This window comes from Apodemus sylvaticus, chromosome 5 (genome assembly GCF_947179515.1).
Source record: "Apodemus sylvaticus chromosome 5, mApoSyl1.1, whole genome shotgun sequence".
Classification (NCBI taxonomy): domain Eukaryota; kingdom Metazoa; phylum Chordata; class Mammalia; order Rodentia; family Muridae; genus Apodemus; species Apodemus sylvaticus.
In genome coordinates, this window is record NC_067476.1 from 33025203 (window position 1) to 33043170 (window position 17968).

A 17968-nucleotide genomic window follows, 5' to 3' on the forward strand; every position below is an offset into this window, starting at 1 on the left:
GATTTTCATTGAGAGTGGTTAGCTGGGGAATCCAGCCCACACCTTTCCATATGCTCCTGAGACACCTGCTTCCATCTGGCTGGTCTTACTGCAGCAACGCCCTGTGACCTGAGTCAAACTGACACTGCTCTGCTGTACAACATAATACATTCTCTCTGCAGAATTACTAAATGTTAGAGGCAGATGAGTGCCTTATAATTCTAGTCTATTTAATATTTTATTTATTCTTGTTTTCATTACATATACAAGAATAATTTATCAAGACAAGATTCATTCCCTACCTGTTAAAAGTTGTTAGTATTTGTTTTCATGAAAAGAATCCAAAACAAGTATGAGGTTGATAAGATTATTTTTGAGGGGTGGATTAACATCTAACTTTTTAAGCAAAGTGGGTACTACACCAAGAAGCAGGGCTGTGGGCATTTCGAATCACAACTAGAACTGTGGGCAGGAGGGCAGAAGCTTAAAGAAAAACGGTGACACAAATCCAACTTATTTAATAAATATTCCATTGCTCTATTTACAAAAGGTCCATTTTATCTACGAGGTTCCATACATCACGCAAATATAGAAACAAATAAAAATCTGGTGATTACATAGAAAAGATAAACCTTTTCCCAATTACTCACCTTTTTGAACAAATCCTGTTCAGTTGTAGAGGAAGGCAAGAAAACTAACACCTACCCGAAGTGTTAGTAGTCAGGGCCAAAAAACAAAGTTTATCAGTAAAAAGGAGATAATCCAGTAACAATCACAGCTATCGTATAAAAAAATGGCTTAGCTTGAATGTGATCTGCTCCATAGCCCAGACTGAAGAGCAGGGTTATGGGCCAGCCTGTTTCTCTGAAATGTAAACATTAATTACACTAGGGCAATCACTGTCAAAGATTAATTCCATGGGATAACCTGAATCAGAATCCACTCATTCTCAAATGCAGCTGCTGAGTAGATACAGCAGGTTTAGGAATAGCATCTTATTAAGGAACTTAAAATGGGGGGGGGGGGGATCTAAAATGGAGGACAGTCAAAAAAAAGTGTACATCTTTCATTCTCAATTTGAAGAGCCCCAAGAACAGGAGGGCTACAGTGTTACTATGACTTATCCCTTTACATTGTATGAATTTTCCTTATTAAGCTTTCTGACATGTGCCACATTATAGTCACTAGACTTTCCTGTAAGTGTACTCTGCGGATCAGTGGTATGATTTAATTGCAATGATGCCTCCTTAAGCTCTTTAGTATGGACGATGGGATGCATATGTCAACTGATATTTTACATCTGTTAAGTGCAGTCAGAGTCCTAATTAAGACATGTATGTGTATACAACATGCACACACACACGCACACACACTTTCTCTCTCTCACACACATTCACTTAGTAAATGAAAGAGATAGTTTTCATTTTTAAAAGATTTTGCAAGACTATAAAATGTCCACAAAATGTATCATCAGAATAAACCGAGGACTTAAACACAAAGGATGAAGAGAATTTTTAAGAGTGGCAAATGTTTTGAGCAGAAACATAAACTGAAAACATAAGCCTCTTGTAGTTCCATGAAAACAAAAGAAAACCACAGCCTCATTTTTCTTTTTTGTAAATATAGTAAGTGTATTTAGCCTAGAGAAAGGTGGGTTGAATTAAAAATTTCCCCAAAGGAAAATATATTTAATCTAGTTTGTTCTCATACCTATTAAACTGACTCAAAAACTTTACAAATTCATATTTGACATAGTTGACATCATTTTATGTTAAAATTCCATAAGCGTAAATTAAAGCATTCTTTGTAACTCTTCCCTAAGTATTATTTGATTAGAATACATAAATCTAATTTTTCTCTTCTGGATGCAAAATGTCTACTGAACACTTAGTCAACTTTAAACATTGGAGTAAAGCCAGTAGCATTCAGCAAATGCTTAGTAAAGCATAGACATGAAGGAAAGTGGGGCACCACAGCCTCAAACTACAGTCTACACAAGGCACAGGCTTTTGAGTCGCTCTCACCACTCTATATGAACTGCCTTGCTCCAGGTACATCTTTCATTTTATAGCTATTTTACAAGTTGAAACGTGGGGAAAAAAAAAAACTATGCTCCTGCCACATTATTTACATTCATTTGAGAAGATGGCAAATAATCCACATGCTAAATTGGCCATACTAATTCCTCTTACAAATTTTCAGAACATGGTAGTGATAAGAGAAAATAACATTAAGTATCCGTGGTCATGATTCTGCCTGATATTAAATACATTAGCAAGTTTGATTAGTATCCTGAGGAAAATAACAGCTTCAGCATTAGAATCCTAGTTTTAACTGAAACATATAAACTTGTACTGCTTAGCTATTTGAGGGTTAGGGTAATTCTAGAAGAATAAGCATTCAAAAATACATCAGCCTTTGCCAAACTGAAGATTTATAAACATGATCTACTGGATTCAAAAGATCCAGATATTTAGGACTGACCCATCACCTGTGCCTTCCACACTATGTCTAGCAACTACAGTGTGTCTGATGGTATAATCAAAACAAGACAATAGAGTAGACTTGATTTACATGTTTTATAGCAAGGATATTACATTTCCAGATACCTAACGTCAAAATTCAACACGCTGATATAAAACTTCTATTTAAATCAATAGGGTTCTGTTATGATATTGATCTGTTCACAGTAACATTTATAGGAAGGGAGGCAGAGGCAGGGGGATCTCTGAGTTGGAGGCCTGCTGGCCTACAGAGTCCCAAGACGGCTGCTACTACACAGAGAAGCCCTATCTCCAAAAAACAAAAAAACAAACAAAAAACTGTTTAGTCCAGAGAATCACTTTGTCTTTTGCTGTGTCTGATTTGCATAGGTTTATTGCAGGGTTATTTTAACTGAGTGAGAATCTGAAGATGTGAAGAAACTATAAGAAGCACAGAAATCTATTTGGAGGACATGCTAAAACATCAATAGCTTTTTATTCAAATATATCAAAATTTAATGTTGTACTTTAAAAATCATTATTCATGGAATTAAAACATATTTTACAGATTCTAATTTCTCTTATGAAACATTACTGGTTTGTTTCCCAAAATCGTTAGCATGATTTAAAGACTATCTCTGACCTCCATTTCAAGCTGGGACTGTTCAGCAATGTTGACTATTGCTAAATGAGGACCCTGAAAACCAAATTCAAGGAACTGTTGCCAGTTGTCAGATATTTTGAGTAACATACAAGGGGGGACTAATCTCAAGCAAGCAATCTGATTATATAATGTTTTCTCAAAGATAATGATCTTTTCCACAAAGTATGTCTTATTTCTCAACAGAAAATGACATGGCAATGAAAAGTTTAGAAACAAAGTATCTCCCTTTTCGAGTTTTTTAACAATGGCCACTATATTTAATCAAAACACTGGGCAGGATGGAAAAAGGGTTGTATTGACCTGTCCTAACTCATTTAAAGGGCAATGAAGTAATTTATATTCTATTTAATTCTCAACTTGAAAGAGATAATCTCAGCATGTCCAAATTCAAAGAACAAAGAGAATACCAAAGACCAACTGCTAAATAAGAAACAAAAACCTCCTGCACTGAAGGAAATAGTATAAATCATATATAACTAACCCTCAAAAGTTAGCATATAAAGAGCATTGTAATTTTAAGCCACTGCCTTTCCAAAATAGTCATTGCCTTTCTAAAATATTCCATAGGAAATTTATAGGTGAAAACACATTTAAGAACCTCAAATGCACTGATTTATGATGTTCATAAATATTAAAAAAAAAAAAAAGTACTGTAGCTACCATGGGTAGGATGAAACAAAATTTCAGGGATTTATTATCTTGAAAATGATCATACAATTTCCTTAGAACTGAGCAGCTTATGTAGAAATAAACACTAGTGCACGCTACAAGAGAAGGTTTAATAATAGATAAAAATGTACAAAAATATTGAAATCAGAAATGCTTTAGAATGTGTACCATGAAGTCAATACTTCTTAGTGAATAAGGAAGGTAATTTTACAACCTCCTCAATGGAATTTTAAAAAAAAGTGAAAGAGAAAGGTTGGATTAAAAATTAAAAGAAAATGTTTAAGTCAACATTGATTTCCCGCCCCCGACAAGGATATTTCAATTTATTACTCAAAAGTCTGGTGGCACATTCTTTAGTAGGTCCTTAAGGCAATATATTTAAACTAATTTACAATTTGACTTGATGTTAGCTATTTTAAAACATCACCTCAAAATAGATGCTCAAAATAATGCCCTCATAAGCCTTTTTAAAATGTTCAGATGTTTCATAAAAAATAATGGTGGCTTTATTACAGCAGTGCTCGTCAGCGCCACGGCTGTTAAAGGTCTACCATGTTTCCATCAAAAACACCTGTTTCTTAAGAGCTCACCACAGAAGATCACGTTGGCTTTAACCAATTCAGTAGTGCACAAAAAAGCAGTCTTATAGGTTGCTGGTGCTTTTTTTGTACTACATTATCAAAAAATGTTCATTGTTATCTTCAAAATCCAACTTCTATAAAGGAAATCAAATCACCTCATGACTTAGAACAAAGTAGAGACATCTGCAGCTATCATGAAATTGCCACTTTTAATCCATCCTGTAGTGCCCTATGAAAGGGTCACAGAAAGACAGTTATTACCATAGGAAAATATGATTCTTGATACAGAATCAAGTTATTTTCAATTTCCTTTGCTTTTATAAAGTCCACAATAACGATACATAAATGTACTTTTTTTTCCTGTGACACAATTAAAACCCAGTGTTATGTAAATTGGACTTAAAATAATCCCTGGTCTGAATTAGACTTTAAATCATACTATAAACATATATTTGGTATAATTTATTGATCATCGTCCAGTTGCTCCAAAAGGGTTCTTCTGCGCTTTTCCAATTCCCCTTCACTCAGTTCACTGCCAGAAGTATCCCAGTTACCCTGCAAAGATATTGGATATAATTACAATTAACGTTAGTCCTGAAAATGCTAAGGAAAAAATGAAACTGTAAAAAGATTCTAAATTAGATATGGAATTTCAGTCACATAAACATGTCATGGGTTTTAAAACTGATACTTTGCTCCAAAGCCCAAGAGTTGATTAAGCATTCCTTGGATGTTATTAGAGAAAAAAAAATTCTACGATATGGATTTTATATAGTGCTACTTCAGTTCATATTAAAATATGTAAACAAGGAAAATGACACACACTGATTTCTTTTGTTTCACACAATTAAGTATGAACAGTTCCTACTTAATGGAAGCCATGCACCCATTTCCTAGGCAATATGGTTTTTGTTAATTTTATAGATTTTAGGTAATCCTATAAAGCGATTTTAAGTTTTAGACTTCGACTCTAAATGGTCTCTGATCTTATGCTCAGAAACACAGACAAGACTTAAACTCTTTGAGAAATAACCTCAAAAAGTGGAGTGGTCGTCTGAGATTTTTGTTTTAAACCACTGCTACAGAAGAGTATAGAGTGATTCACTCCTCATGGAGGTTGTGAGGAGGTCGTGAATCAGACTCATTCAAAATATTAAAAAGGGGGGAGTTGAGAATGATCAAAATACATTGTAGAAAAGTATTTAAACAACAGCAGCAAACAACAATCCCAGACAACACTATGTCAAGGGTCAGACCATCCTGCTACTGGCAGAAAGGCTTCTTTTCACTGATAACTCAGACAGACACAAGTCTGTACAACAAATAGCAAAAGCAAGAAGGCTGACTAATGCTACTATATGCCTTGCTATTGTTGTGTACAAGAGCAATTAAGCGCTATGTGATTTGGAAATAACATATAAGTTTCCTATTCTCCTGAGCCTGCTGCTCTCCATCAGTCTATACTAGTTGCTAGGATGCTACTTCTTGAAACTGAATTTATGAACAGTGATAACTCTGGATATCTAGAGAAACCCTGATTTGAGCCTTCTGAATTTTATATTCCTAAGGAGGTGGTGGTAATGGGGAGGTCAAGTACAGTGCGATCCCAGCATTCAGTGTGCAGCAGCAGGCTAAGTTCTAAGACAGCCAAGCTATCTGTACAGAGAAAACCTGTCTCAAAACCACAACAAAACCCCAATTTTTGAAAATCAAGGAGTCAGTGCCCACTGTACTTCTTAGTGTTACTTTAAAATTCAAACATATCTTTTCATTCCAAGTTAAATGACAACTTTTTTGTACTGTTAATTTGCTGTTAAAATTTTTTAAGAGAACTAATTAAATAGTCATTTATGAAATGGTACCAGAAATCTATTTCTTTTTATTCCATCCTAAGAAACATTTCCTGCTAATTCAGAGAAGGAAATGAATGGTACCAGAAATCTATTTTGTGGTAAGGAGTGAAGAGAATTTATTCTTATCTTCAATGTTAGCAGACCAAGAAAAAAATATCCTATAAACACCAAAGTTTTAATGAGGGAATCAGTTTTTATTTTTTTGTGAATTCAGGAACGAAACAATTTTTAGTACTTACAGAATCCTTTCCAGTCTTTTTCTTAGGTGATTTGTGTTTTGATTCTGATCTCTGTCTACTTCTGTCTTTTTCACTTTCTCGATCTTTTTCTTTTTTATCCTTCTCCCGTTCAGTATCTGATTCTGGAGAGTCCTATGTAATAAATAAATAAATAAATAAATAAATAAATAAATAAATAAATAAATAAAGCAAAAAACAACAAAAAAAACCCCCACATGTCAGAATTTTGATAAGCATACCATTCTTTTACAAATTTTTTATGCATCTAATATTTGATAATATCACATTTACTAGGTTAAGTGTAAAATGTAATGTGTTAAGCTCAGGATTTATTGCTGTTGTTGTTAAGATTTTTGAGAAAGGATTTCTCTGTGTATTCCTGGCTGTTATGGAACTTGCTCTGAAAGTGGCCTGGACTCAGACTCAGAAATCTGCCTGTCTCTACCTCACAAATGCTGAGACTAAAGGTGTATGCCATCACGCCTCACGCTGAGCCCCATAATTAGAATTTCTCCAGTGTTCATGATAGACAGACAGAAGTAGTGTTTAACACAGGAAGGACAACATCTGGATATGTTAAGACACCATTACAAGCCTCACTACCAGGTTTTATTTATTGTGAAGTATAGAGCAATATTACTTATTACTTAGAACCCAGAGCCCCACACATGCTAAGCACATACCCTTTCTGAACTATGCCCTTAGTTCCTGCACATTTTTCATCAAGCAAAACTCTGGCTTACTTAGATCTGTTTAAGGATACTGCTGATTAAGCTGTTCATTTAATCCATGGAACAAGGTTGAAAATCACCAGGAAACAAATTATTTAACATTTCAGTGCTTAAGTAAGTAGTTCTGGGTTAGATAGATAAAAATATTAGGAAGCAGAATGAAAAACCAAAACAACCAATCTAATTCAATACATCTGTGGTAAAACTCAGGCACTAACATTTATGAGAAACTCCTATATCAACCTAATATGCATCTACAGCATTAGAAGAGAAACTGTTAAAACATTTATATTTTCTCTGTCTCTTTTAAAACTTACAAGTCCAGGTTAGGAATCCTAACAGTTGTGTATGTTTCTTTTTGAAGTTCCAAGTGATTATAATGGAAGATTGAGGTGCGCACACTTATACGTTCTGGCTTTTATTCCCAAGGTAAATGGCCACACAGATTTAGGTTATGAGAAGGCCCTAAGAATCCTTTCTGGAGCAAAGCTTTGGAATTGCAAAAAACTAGAAACTTTCTTACAGATTTATGTCTCCTCTTTTTGCTTTTCTTCTTGTGCTTTTTTGATTTCTTGTAACTTCTCTCTGTAGAGCACAGAAAGAAAAAGAAAATGTCAGAATATGAGGAAATCAAAGTGTCAAGGTTTACTCAGGAAGAGAAGTGCTTACCAGACTCAGCACTAGAAGAATGTTCTGAAGCAGAATGGGATTCTGATCGCTGCCTTTTTTTCTTTGAATGGCTGTCATCATCATCTGAATCTGATCCCTAAACAATACACATAAATACATTCACAAGAATGATCACAAATGTTCTGGTATAATGTGCCAGCCAACACACTTCTTACCGATCGAGAGCGGGAGCGTTTTCTATGGTGTTTTTTCGACTTCTTAGAATGTTTCTTGTTCTTTGAATGATGATGCTGACATTCGTGCTAGAGTGGCAAAAGAAGAACTTTAAGAACTGCACTTGGTTTGTACAGGCAAGAACAAGAAAATGGTACAAATTCAACACATGAGATCTTCAAAAATATCCTAAGCAAGATAGTTTTAGAATAAGATGCCCAGTGATTATATGAGAAATCATTGTTATTCTTATTAGCTAGTCATATATTGTATATTCATTTAGGTATCTGAAAAATTTTACAAAATATTAATGAAGAAGTTTTTATCAAAATGACAATGGCATTGATAGGGAAAAATATAATGTCTTAGAAAGGGATAACTTTCAATAATTATTTAAAAAACTGTATTCAGGTATAAGTCTGTTGGCTAATCTGATTAGGTTTGGTTAGTAAGCTAGGCCAACTGAGAGAAAAACCAACCCTCACAAGCATCCTTAAATTGAGATTTAAAATCTGTTTCTTTTTATTTCATCCCAAGAAGCATTTCTTCCACATCCACACAGGGAACACTTATGTAACTACAGGTTGTGTCCTCAACACTCAGTAAACAATTCCTTGTGGGTAGCAGGCGGCGGTGGATGGAGTATGGAAATAGTTATCAAATAGCTCAGTATGTAAAGGCCAAGACCTAAGTTCTATTCCTGGTACCCATAAGGCAAAGGGAGAGAATCCTCCTGGATTTATCTCCTGACTTCCATAGGAACTCTGTGACTTACATATGCACACACAATTCTAAAATATTCATGAGAATTTCTCTTTGATAAATGTATAATGTCTGAAACAAACATTTTTTTAATTTTTATGTATTTTTGGTTTAGTTTTTAAAAATCTGCTATCCAAGAAAACTGTAGGATATTCCTAAGCTTAATTACTGGCCAATTTATGAGGCTGACAAATGGCTGAATTTCTTCAACTATGAAACAAAAAGCAAATTTCTGACACTAGTTTAAATAGTCCATACAAACCTGTTTGTCATTTGAATAATTCTATACATTCCTGGTGATTATTTTAATTTCAAGGTTTCACCTTTATATGCCACAACAAACTAAGAATTACCTCAAGCACATGCATGAAATCTTTAAATATTCTTTTTCTTTCAGATTCTAGAGTTATATCCTCAAACGCTGGTTCCTTTACAAACCTTTCCCGGATCTGGAAAGCAATGATATGGAATAAATATATGAAGATCAAGAAAATCTTATCATGTCTAAAAGCAATATGACCTATGCGGAAACCTGTGATTCATCAAAAAGTAAATTTTTTTCTTCCTTCAGAAGTTCTAGCAGGCTGTGGCAGTGCATGCCTGGAAACACAGGCAAGTCGATCTCTGTAGCCTGGCCTTCAGAGTTCTAAGACAACCAGTGCTACAAAGAGAAGGCACCCCCCCCCCCATGCTGTGCTGGTGTATTCAAACCATTTTAGACAAACTATTCCTAATTCATGTCACAACTAACTTTTAACATATATAGAACGTTTTATGACTAGTTTTAGCTTATCTGTGTTCCCTACAAACAAATTAGTGTTATTTCCAATCGTGAAGCACGTATACATACATCTTCCCAGACAGCGTCCAGCTCTATCGGAGGGGCAGCCTGTTTCAACATACTCTTAAAGGCGGACTCTTTCCGTTTCATTTTCCGAGCTTCCTCTTTTTCTCTCTCACGTTCACGGGCTTCTGCCTTTTCTAGTAACTATTAAACAAAAATCAAATCTAATAAGTTATGGTAAGTCCTGTTCTTAAAAGTATGGTAAGCTATTGTTCTTAAAAGTATTATCACATCATTTATAAAAGTTTAACTAGACCTCTAACACTGAAAAATCTTTACAGTTTATTTTACCTTTTACCTTATAAATCCCATTGACAGTAGTTTGTCCCACTAGCTGACATCCTGACATAATCTTTAGATGAATAATGAGGTAGTTATCAGCAATAATTTAACTTACACTATTGAAAGCCAACTTGATATTTCCAGCATCCAAAGTAGTTGATCTTTTGGTTGAACTGATTATTGCCACAAAATCTTCAAAAGTAGTGTTTACTTCAACTACGAATCCTTTATCCTAAAAGCCAGAAATCTTGTTATAAATAACGTGTAACTACAAGGAAAGAATCAATGTTTTCAAATAGTTAAGAACAAGTACTTTGTTTACCTTCAGAATGTCTTTTATTATCTTTTTTTCATCATGATATCGTGCTTTAAGATCTTCAACATAAAACTTGAAAAGATCAAGTGCAGTTGATCCTAATGAAAAAACTAAAGAAGTCAAAAAGCTAGCTCTAACCGAGAGCTGCAATTACTTTTTGTTTGTAAAACAAACATAAAATAAAGCACACACCTTTCCTCCCTGCAAAACTGTCCCCTCCCCCATCCACTCCAACCCCTGAGGAATGCCTGGAAAGAGAAGGGTCTCACCCGGCTGACCCAGCATGTTAGTGAAGCGAATGTCAGAACTGATGGTCGGATACAGCTCCATCCACGAGGACATGGAGTGCAGCTGCCCATGCTCGTGCAGTTCGTCTAGGAAGATCTGCGGCAGACAGACACATTTGAAATCCAACAGAGACGCGGTCAAAAGTACTAGCAGAATCTAAAATGCTTAAGTATGTTTAGACGCAAAGAACAATTGCTATTTGATGGGAGCAAAAATTCTTCTAGACCAGAAATAATATAAACAAACCATCCAAAGAAAGAGAGCTTTCAAACACTATACCATCCTTCTAGTCTTCAGTTGTCTATCCCTTAAGACAGAAAACCACTTCCAGTTTACAAACAACAACAACAACAAAAAAATCCATAAAACATTTTGTATGTATATAACCATATATCAAAGATACTAAGATGACTGAGATTAGGTATTTTCAAACGATAAGGCTAAAGAGTGAATATGTGCATGTCCTGTACAAACTTTTTTTTTTTAAAATAGCACCTTTTAGATATTTTTATTTAGGTTAATTTTAAACAATGGCCTGAAGAGATGGCTCTGTGATGAGGGGCAGTTGGGACCTAGGTTCTGTTCCCAACATCCACAAGGTGACTCACAGTCACCTGTAACTTCAGTTCTGGGGAATCTGGACCCCAGGCAAGTGAATGGTATGTACATATTAGCAGGAAATACTCATACACATAAAGTCAATCTTTAGGAAATAAATCAAATATAGTTATGTATTACTTTCCTCAGAGTGTCTGGGAAAATTAGGATTTAAATTGTTATCTGCTCTCCAAATTATTTCCTTTCTATAAATGTAAGGATTTATTATTTTTTTTATTCTGTCTTTAAAAACAATAGTTTATTCTCTCTATGACCCAGATTTCTATTTTTATATCTATTTTAAATTTAAACGACTGCAAACTTTAAATCTTAAAAAAGGCCTTGAAGTTTACAAGTTGCAAAAGTCTAATGGCTCTCCTAAAAAGCCTTTCTTTCTTGTCACATAGTTGATTATCTTAAAACTAGGGATAGTCTATTTTATAGCTAGCTATGGAAATTAGATTGAATTCCCCCCAAAAACTAAATATGAACATAGGTAAACAAAACATAGGCTTTCATAAGACTGGCCTTTGAAATTATTTCCATGCTAAATATGATCAAAGGAATGATATATCCCACTAGGTAAGCAATCCGAAACTATTTCAGAAGTCACTGGTATTTATATGAGTGTATCAGTATTACTACATATTAAAACTTACCCTGTATCTACTGTATCAAATTCTTAGGATGAGGCTTAATAATCTGTGTTCTTAGTAGTCATATGAATAATCTTACATAGAACTACTAAAAAAGTAACTTTCCAGAGTGGAGAGTTTCATAGAACAAAGGTAAGTTAATGTTGAACTGTGATAGCAATGGTTAGTAAACACTGACACGGTTAGGGATAATTGCTTTTTAATAAAGTCTTTTCATGAGTCTAATACAAATGAAATCTTAAGAACTACTGACCTAAATGATAGCAACTGATTAAATGGACTATTAAAGACAAGTAACAAGGTCATATAAGCCACTGCAGCCTTGCTGGCACCCTAATACAGAGTTTAATACAAGACTATAAAGACTGTTTGTAACCAAGACTGTAGAGTTTTAAATTCTAGTTCCACACTTAGATGTAGCTCACTAGGTCTGTTTATTGTGGCTCTTGTCTGCCCTTGAAAGGTAGAAACAAAAAGATTAAGAGTACATGAGTCTGGGCTATCCAGCAAGTCTGAAGACATCCTGGGTTACCTAGAACCCTATCTCAAAGAAAACCCATAAAACCCATAAATATTTAAACAGCAAAAATTCGTTTCTTTGTAGTAGAAGAATACCACTAGAAGTGAAAAAGGAACCACTGACTACGGAACACAGTCGAAACTCCCAAGTAAAGGGATTAACTATGTTCCATGCCTAAACTGTACAGCACTGTCCTTTGGGAAGCAGCTATCCACTGCTACAAAGCACTAACCCCGCGTCTCGCTGCCACCTTGCCTTTATGCTCAGCATTGCCTCAAACGTCCAAGAACAAAACCTCAATTATAAAAATTAAAAACTTCAACATACTGGTCATCCACAAAGCCTAGGTAACGAACTAGAAACAAGTATCTCAGAACTCTTTTGATACTTCTTGACAGTCAATGGCTATAAGCCAGAAAAGGCATCTTTCTATTACCTGGAAAGATTCCCTATTTTTACGTTGCCTCCTCCTTTCTCTCAACAAAGTCTTCTGTTTTTCTTCTTCTTCTTCCTTTTCTAAAGCCCGGATGTGCTCCTCAAAGCATATTAATGCGTCTTCCTTATCCATGTCTATAGTATTTTTCCAATAAAAAAATTGAAATATTAGCAAAGAAAGTAGTATATTTACATTAAACTCTACAAATTTCCAATTCAGTATTAAAAAAACACGTGTTTGAATTCAATTTTAGAATTACTCAAGTTAATGACTTCCAATACTACAGAGAAGAAATGGAGGATGTGCACATGGCACAGGGACTAGCTAACAGAAGCAATGTATTGCTTAACCCCCAAAGTACTACTTTATATTTAAAATGTTTTAGTTCAAGAGTTCTGTATTATAATCATATTCATCCCCCCACACACACATACACAACTCTTCACAGATGTCCCCACAGTGGTAACTTTGCTGTCACCACTTTTTCTTGTTTACTTTAAACCCATCAAGACGAATTTGTCATGCCCCAAAATTCTTGGATATAAGGTCTTCCATGGATTATGGTCAAGTTATCAGGAACCACTTTCTTAAAGGAAGAACAGCCTCTCCCCCTTCAGCAGCTATCAGTTGCGAATATCTCTATATACAAAGGGTGAGATTTCATGGTCAACTCCCATTTGCATGCTGGGAGTAAGTATTGTGCATGATGTCTTAGTCACTGAGTTTTTTAAGTGCAGCAGGCTTGCTGTGTTCAGAAGACACCAATGATCTGCAAATGGTTGACTTATTACATATTTCAAGAATTATCTGTAAAATATAACTTAGATCTCTCCTAAAGTATTTTTTTCCTAAATCTAAATTTAAAATTCAATTAGAAGGAACCCATTTGAAAGTAAAGCTTTCCCCTCCCCCAAGATGGACAAATCATTGTGTAAAATTGAGTTTATAACCATATTAAAAAGTCAGTAATTTTGATTCCATACAAAACTTGACAATAACTTTGTAAATGGACGGCACTATTTGTCATTGCTCTTACTCTGTAATTCTTCATCCTCTGCGAACGTTGGATTATCCATCAGATACTGCTGGGCCTCAGACCATGTGGTAGAGTACGTAACATTAGCCATATTGTCAAGTATGTTCTTTAAGGCTTCCCAATTTCTCTTTCGCAACTGCTTTGCTTGTTCCTATGACAAATGTTTGAATACCTTTTAACATTGTGACAAGGTATCTGAATTGCAATTACTTCAGATTACTTTATGTTCTGGTAAGTTTCAAATGTTATATATATGCCTTTAGTATCAACACCTTTTATTTTGTTAGTGTTATTTGTGACAAAGTCCTTACTTTTAGTTTTTCTGTCTTTGAAGTCAGAACCCAAAAACTATTTGTTTTTGTGTCCTTATTCCATAACCTCAGGGCCTTACCAGTATGCAGTACAGATACATTTTATAATGAGTCACAGCATGTAAGTACCAAAGTCTTCAATGTCATCCATCTATGTTTAAAGTTTTAGTAATATATGAACTATCATTCATGTTTAAGAATGGATGCAAAACAATTTAATAGTGATAAATATTTGGACAAATCAGTACCACTATGATTTAAACAATAATTACTATCTTTGAAAAGAGGTAAAAAAGAATGAATTAACTTATTTTACCTTTAACATAGTTTCCAATGAATAAATATGATGTATAACATACACTATACAAATTAAGAAATTGTGTTATAGCATTTAAAGTAAAACTCTTCAGAATGTTGAAATACTGACAATTCTAATCATACCTTTTCTTTCTTTGAAAGGAAGAACAAAACATCTTCATATATTTCCAGACGGTCACGCTCTGAGATTGCATTCCAAACTTCCATCTCCCCAAACATTTGCTCAGCTTTTCTAGTGATTATGAAATCAAATGTTACTTCCTTAATGCATCAGGACAATTTTAGATCATTTTTCAAAGGTAGTCAATGAACACACTCTGTCTCCACTGTAAGTTTAAAAATCATTACTCAGGAAAATTCCATGACAGTCAATAAAATATCAACAGAAGAGCAAAAGCCTCTATTTTCTCTTACATGAAGGCACCTTCTGTAGACTTTAAAACAGATAACAGCTAATATGGTATGTTCATTCCCCAATTAATACCTTAAAAGTGGGCCTATATGTAAAGTCAAATTACTGACTTTTGGGGGTACCTTAGAGAATTACCGCACCCTCATTTATACAAGCTGCGCTCACTACCATCTGTCTCGGACAAGTCGGCAATATGTAGGACACAAACAACAGGGGAATCACTTTCCGCATCCTTAGAAACCTTACTTGTATCTGGTTGTGGAAGTCATTTTTTCATGATTTTCAAGAAACCGCTGAAAAGATTCCTTAGCTTCTTTGTATTTTGATCTTGCTTCTTCCTTTTCCTCTTTCTCCGTCTGCACTTTATAGGCATTAAAGGCCTGCTTTTTCTCACTCAGCTTTGCTAACGCACTAAATGATAAAAAGTCATGTAAGAATAAACATAAAGGCTGAGAAGCAATGCTCTGGGAAAAAAGGTTCATGCATATAACAGCATTTGTGTAATTTACTGAATATAAAACGATTCTAAAAAGCAATTTCTAGTTTTTAAACTGATTCTAACTGTATGTGTAGCATGGAGCTCAGATCGTAGGATAAGACTTTTGGGTTGCTGGCGGTAGTACACAAAAAGTTTATGCCAACTACAAAGCTATGGACAACTCTTTATGCAGTTATACTGTTTACACAATTTTAAATACCCTAACATTAACGTAAAAAGTAAATTTATAAATCGTCGTATTACCTATACCGAGGATCATTTATGATCATCTTCATAGCTTGCTCCCATGAAGCATTGGAAGGTACTCGCTGAAAATTATTTAAAGGGAAAATTAGTATTTCATACAAGAACACAGAGTAACAGTATCATGGGAAGGCAAGCATAATGCTCACTGCAAACATCCTTTTGCAGATTTTTTTAATGTCTAAATCCATTTTTAATGAAGCAATTTTGTGAAGAAAAAAATTCACACTAATATTCAAACAGTATTTTTCTGTATTAGTCCATCAACAAAAGGATAATGATTTAAGTTTTTTGAAAAAAATCTTATACATCAAGGCAAAAATATGCTTGTGAAATTAATACCTTATCTTAAGTTTCACAAAAGCATTCTTCAATTAAAACACAACAAATTTAGTTTGCTGTCAGTTACAACAGTTCAAGAGATTAGTATTTTAAATAAAGGCACCAAAGCGAACATTTACTAGGAAATTATTACGTTACTTAAAAAAGTCTATAATACCTTTTCTTTCAATAATTCTTTAAATGCTTGCTTTGCCTCCTCCTTTGTATTCCAAGTATATGTTTTTTTTGCTGGTTGGCTCTCTTCCTCTTCTTTTTTAGGAGTAAAACTAGAGAGACAGAAATTTAAACACACTATTCATAATTTTAGTAACTATTTTCTGCTGAGAAAAATCTCCTTATCGTTTAGCTGTTTGAAGCTGACCTAAAACTTGACAATTTCAGAAGAAAGTTTCTTACATGAACCCTAAAAATACAACTGTGTGATGCCAAGGACATAAAGTTACAGAATTTCTGGAGCATCAGTTACCAGACCCTCTGTAAAGGGCAGAACACAACACGGAACTGCACTAAGCTGATCTGCATCACTAGCCTATACGTTAATAAATGGCTCATCATATTTATTCACATTTCACATTAATTCCTGATAATGTGCATGTGTATATTAAACCTACAAAGAATATAGACAGCAATATAAGTGATCAATTAGCAAAATCCAGCTTAGTTTTGCTGGCTTAGAATTAATAGAATACAACAATGCTAATTTATTCTTATGTTGTTTTTTGGCTGATAATATACTATGGCACAAGTGCTAAGTAACTCTGTAACCCAGAACTCCAAATAAATATTATTTGGATTACTGTAAAAATTACTGCTGAGTAGTGATTTCAAAAAGAATTAATTTAATACAGAATTATCAATTCCTTGTTTGGGATCCCACACTAAACTTTATTTCAATATAAAAAATGATGGACTTGACAATGCAATAGCTACAGACATAAGAATGGAATATACGGAAATATATCATTCTTTATGTGTCCTTATATACAAATTAATTACAATTATTAAGAAATTAGGACTCATGAACTAATACTGAAATGCTGTCAAGAAAGAATACTTGTTAAAATTATGAAAAATAAATTACACTTGGCCTTTCACATTCATACAAATGAATGGAGCAGCAAGATAAATAATATAAAACATAATTGTGATGAATACAGTAATTTCTCATTATTTTTGAAGTAATTATACCATGTAAACTATACTGCATTATACACTAAAAGTAATAGAAATAAATATATATAAGGATAATGCACAAATTACATGCAATTATCATACCAAGCTGCATAAAGTATTTTGAGCATCTCAGTATTTTAGTACTCAAAATGTTCAAACATAGTATGTAGGAGAATAACTCAAAAGCTTATTTCAAAAGATGTCATCACTTGACATGAAGAACCGTTATGAATGCAGAAAATGTAATGATATAGGGGCTGGAGAGATGGCTCAGCAGTTTAGAGCACTGGCTACTCTTCCAGAGGTTCTGAGTTCAATTCCCAGGAACCACATGATGGCTCACAGTCACCTGTAATGAGATCTGATGCCCTCTTCTGGTGGATATGTACACACACACACACACACACACACACACACACACACACACACACACAATGCTTAAATATATGCATAGCCAAGGTCAGAAGAGCAAAAAAAAAAAAAAGAAAAAAAGAAAAAAAAAAAAAAAAAGAAAATGTGAACTTTATTCTTAACTGTTTCCAAATATACCATCTCATTTCTTTTTAAACCTCTCACTATTAAAACACCAGTCATTTGTGAAATTAACATGAGAGAAGAAACATTTATAGTAAGGTGTGGAGAGATGGAGGTGGTATGACTAACAGTAACTGGATAATAGTATTTGGCAAGATTAGTCTTCCACTTACACCTTGCATCCTATGGCAGAAAAACTCAATTATAAGTTTTGCAATTATAAATGACTTCCTTATTTGTGATTCCTACATAAAGTGCCTTCTCTCATCTGAGGCATTTTTGAAAACAGCTATTTGTAATTTTCAATTTATTTACCATAAGCTGAAAATCAAACACCAATAACCCAAAAAGAATGAC

General features: G+C 34.2%; 1 protein-coding gene across 4 annotated transcripts in view; it reads right to left on the bottom strand.

Moving 5' to 3' along the window:
• Positions 1-2539: 2539 nt before the first annotated feature.
• Prpf40a (pre-mRNA processing factor 40 homolog A) overlaps positions 2540-17968 on the bottom strand; it is a 41703-nt gene continuing 26274 nt past the window's right edge. For 2 of the 4 annotated variants that reach the window (XM_052182490.1, XM_052182492.1), the window contains exons 11-26: positions 16062-16170; positions 15563-15627; positions 15067-15231; positions 14532-14640; positions 13780-13930; positions 12744-12877; positions 10516-10630; positions 10253-10344; positions 10046-10162; positions 9655-9792; positions 9158-9253; positions 8045-8131; positions 7869-7965; positions 7723-7784; positions 6469-6600; positions 2540-4931 (exon numbers count right to left, since the gene is read on the bottom strand). In XM_052182490.1, the coding sequence (XP_052038450.1) occupies positions 4839-4931; positions 6469-6600; positions 7723-7784; positions 7869-7965; positions 8045-8131; positions 9158-9253; positions 9655-9792; positions 10046-10162; positions 10253-10344; positions 10516-10630; positions 12744-12877; positions 13780-13930; positions 14532-14640; positions 15067-15231; positions 15563-15627; positions 16062-16170 (1762 nt within the window). In that variant the 3' untranslated portion in view covers positions 2540-4838. Of the gene's footprint in view, positions 4932-6468; positions 6601-7722; positions 7785-7868; positions 7966-8044; positions 8132-9157; positions 9254-9654; positions 9793-10045; positions 10163-10252; positions 10357-10515; positions 10631-12743; positions 12878-13779; positions 13931-14531; positions 14641-15066; positions 15232-15562; positions 15628-16061; positions 16171-17968 lie in introns of all 4 variants that reach the window. The other 2 variants (XM_052182489.1, XM_052182491.1) reach the window with 1 other exon arrangement.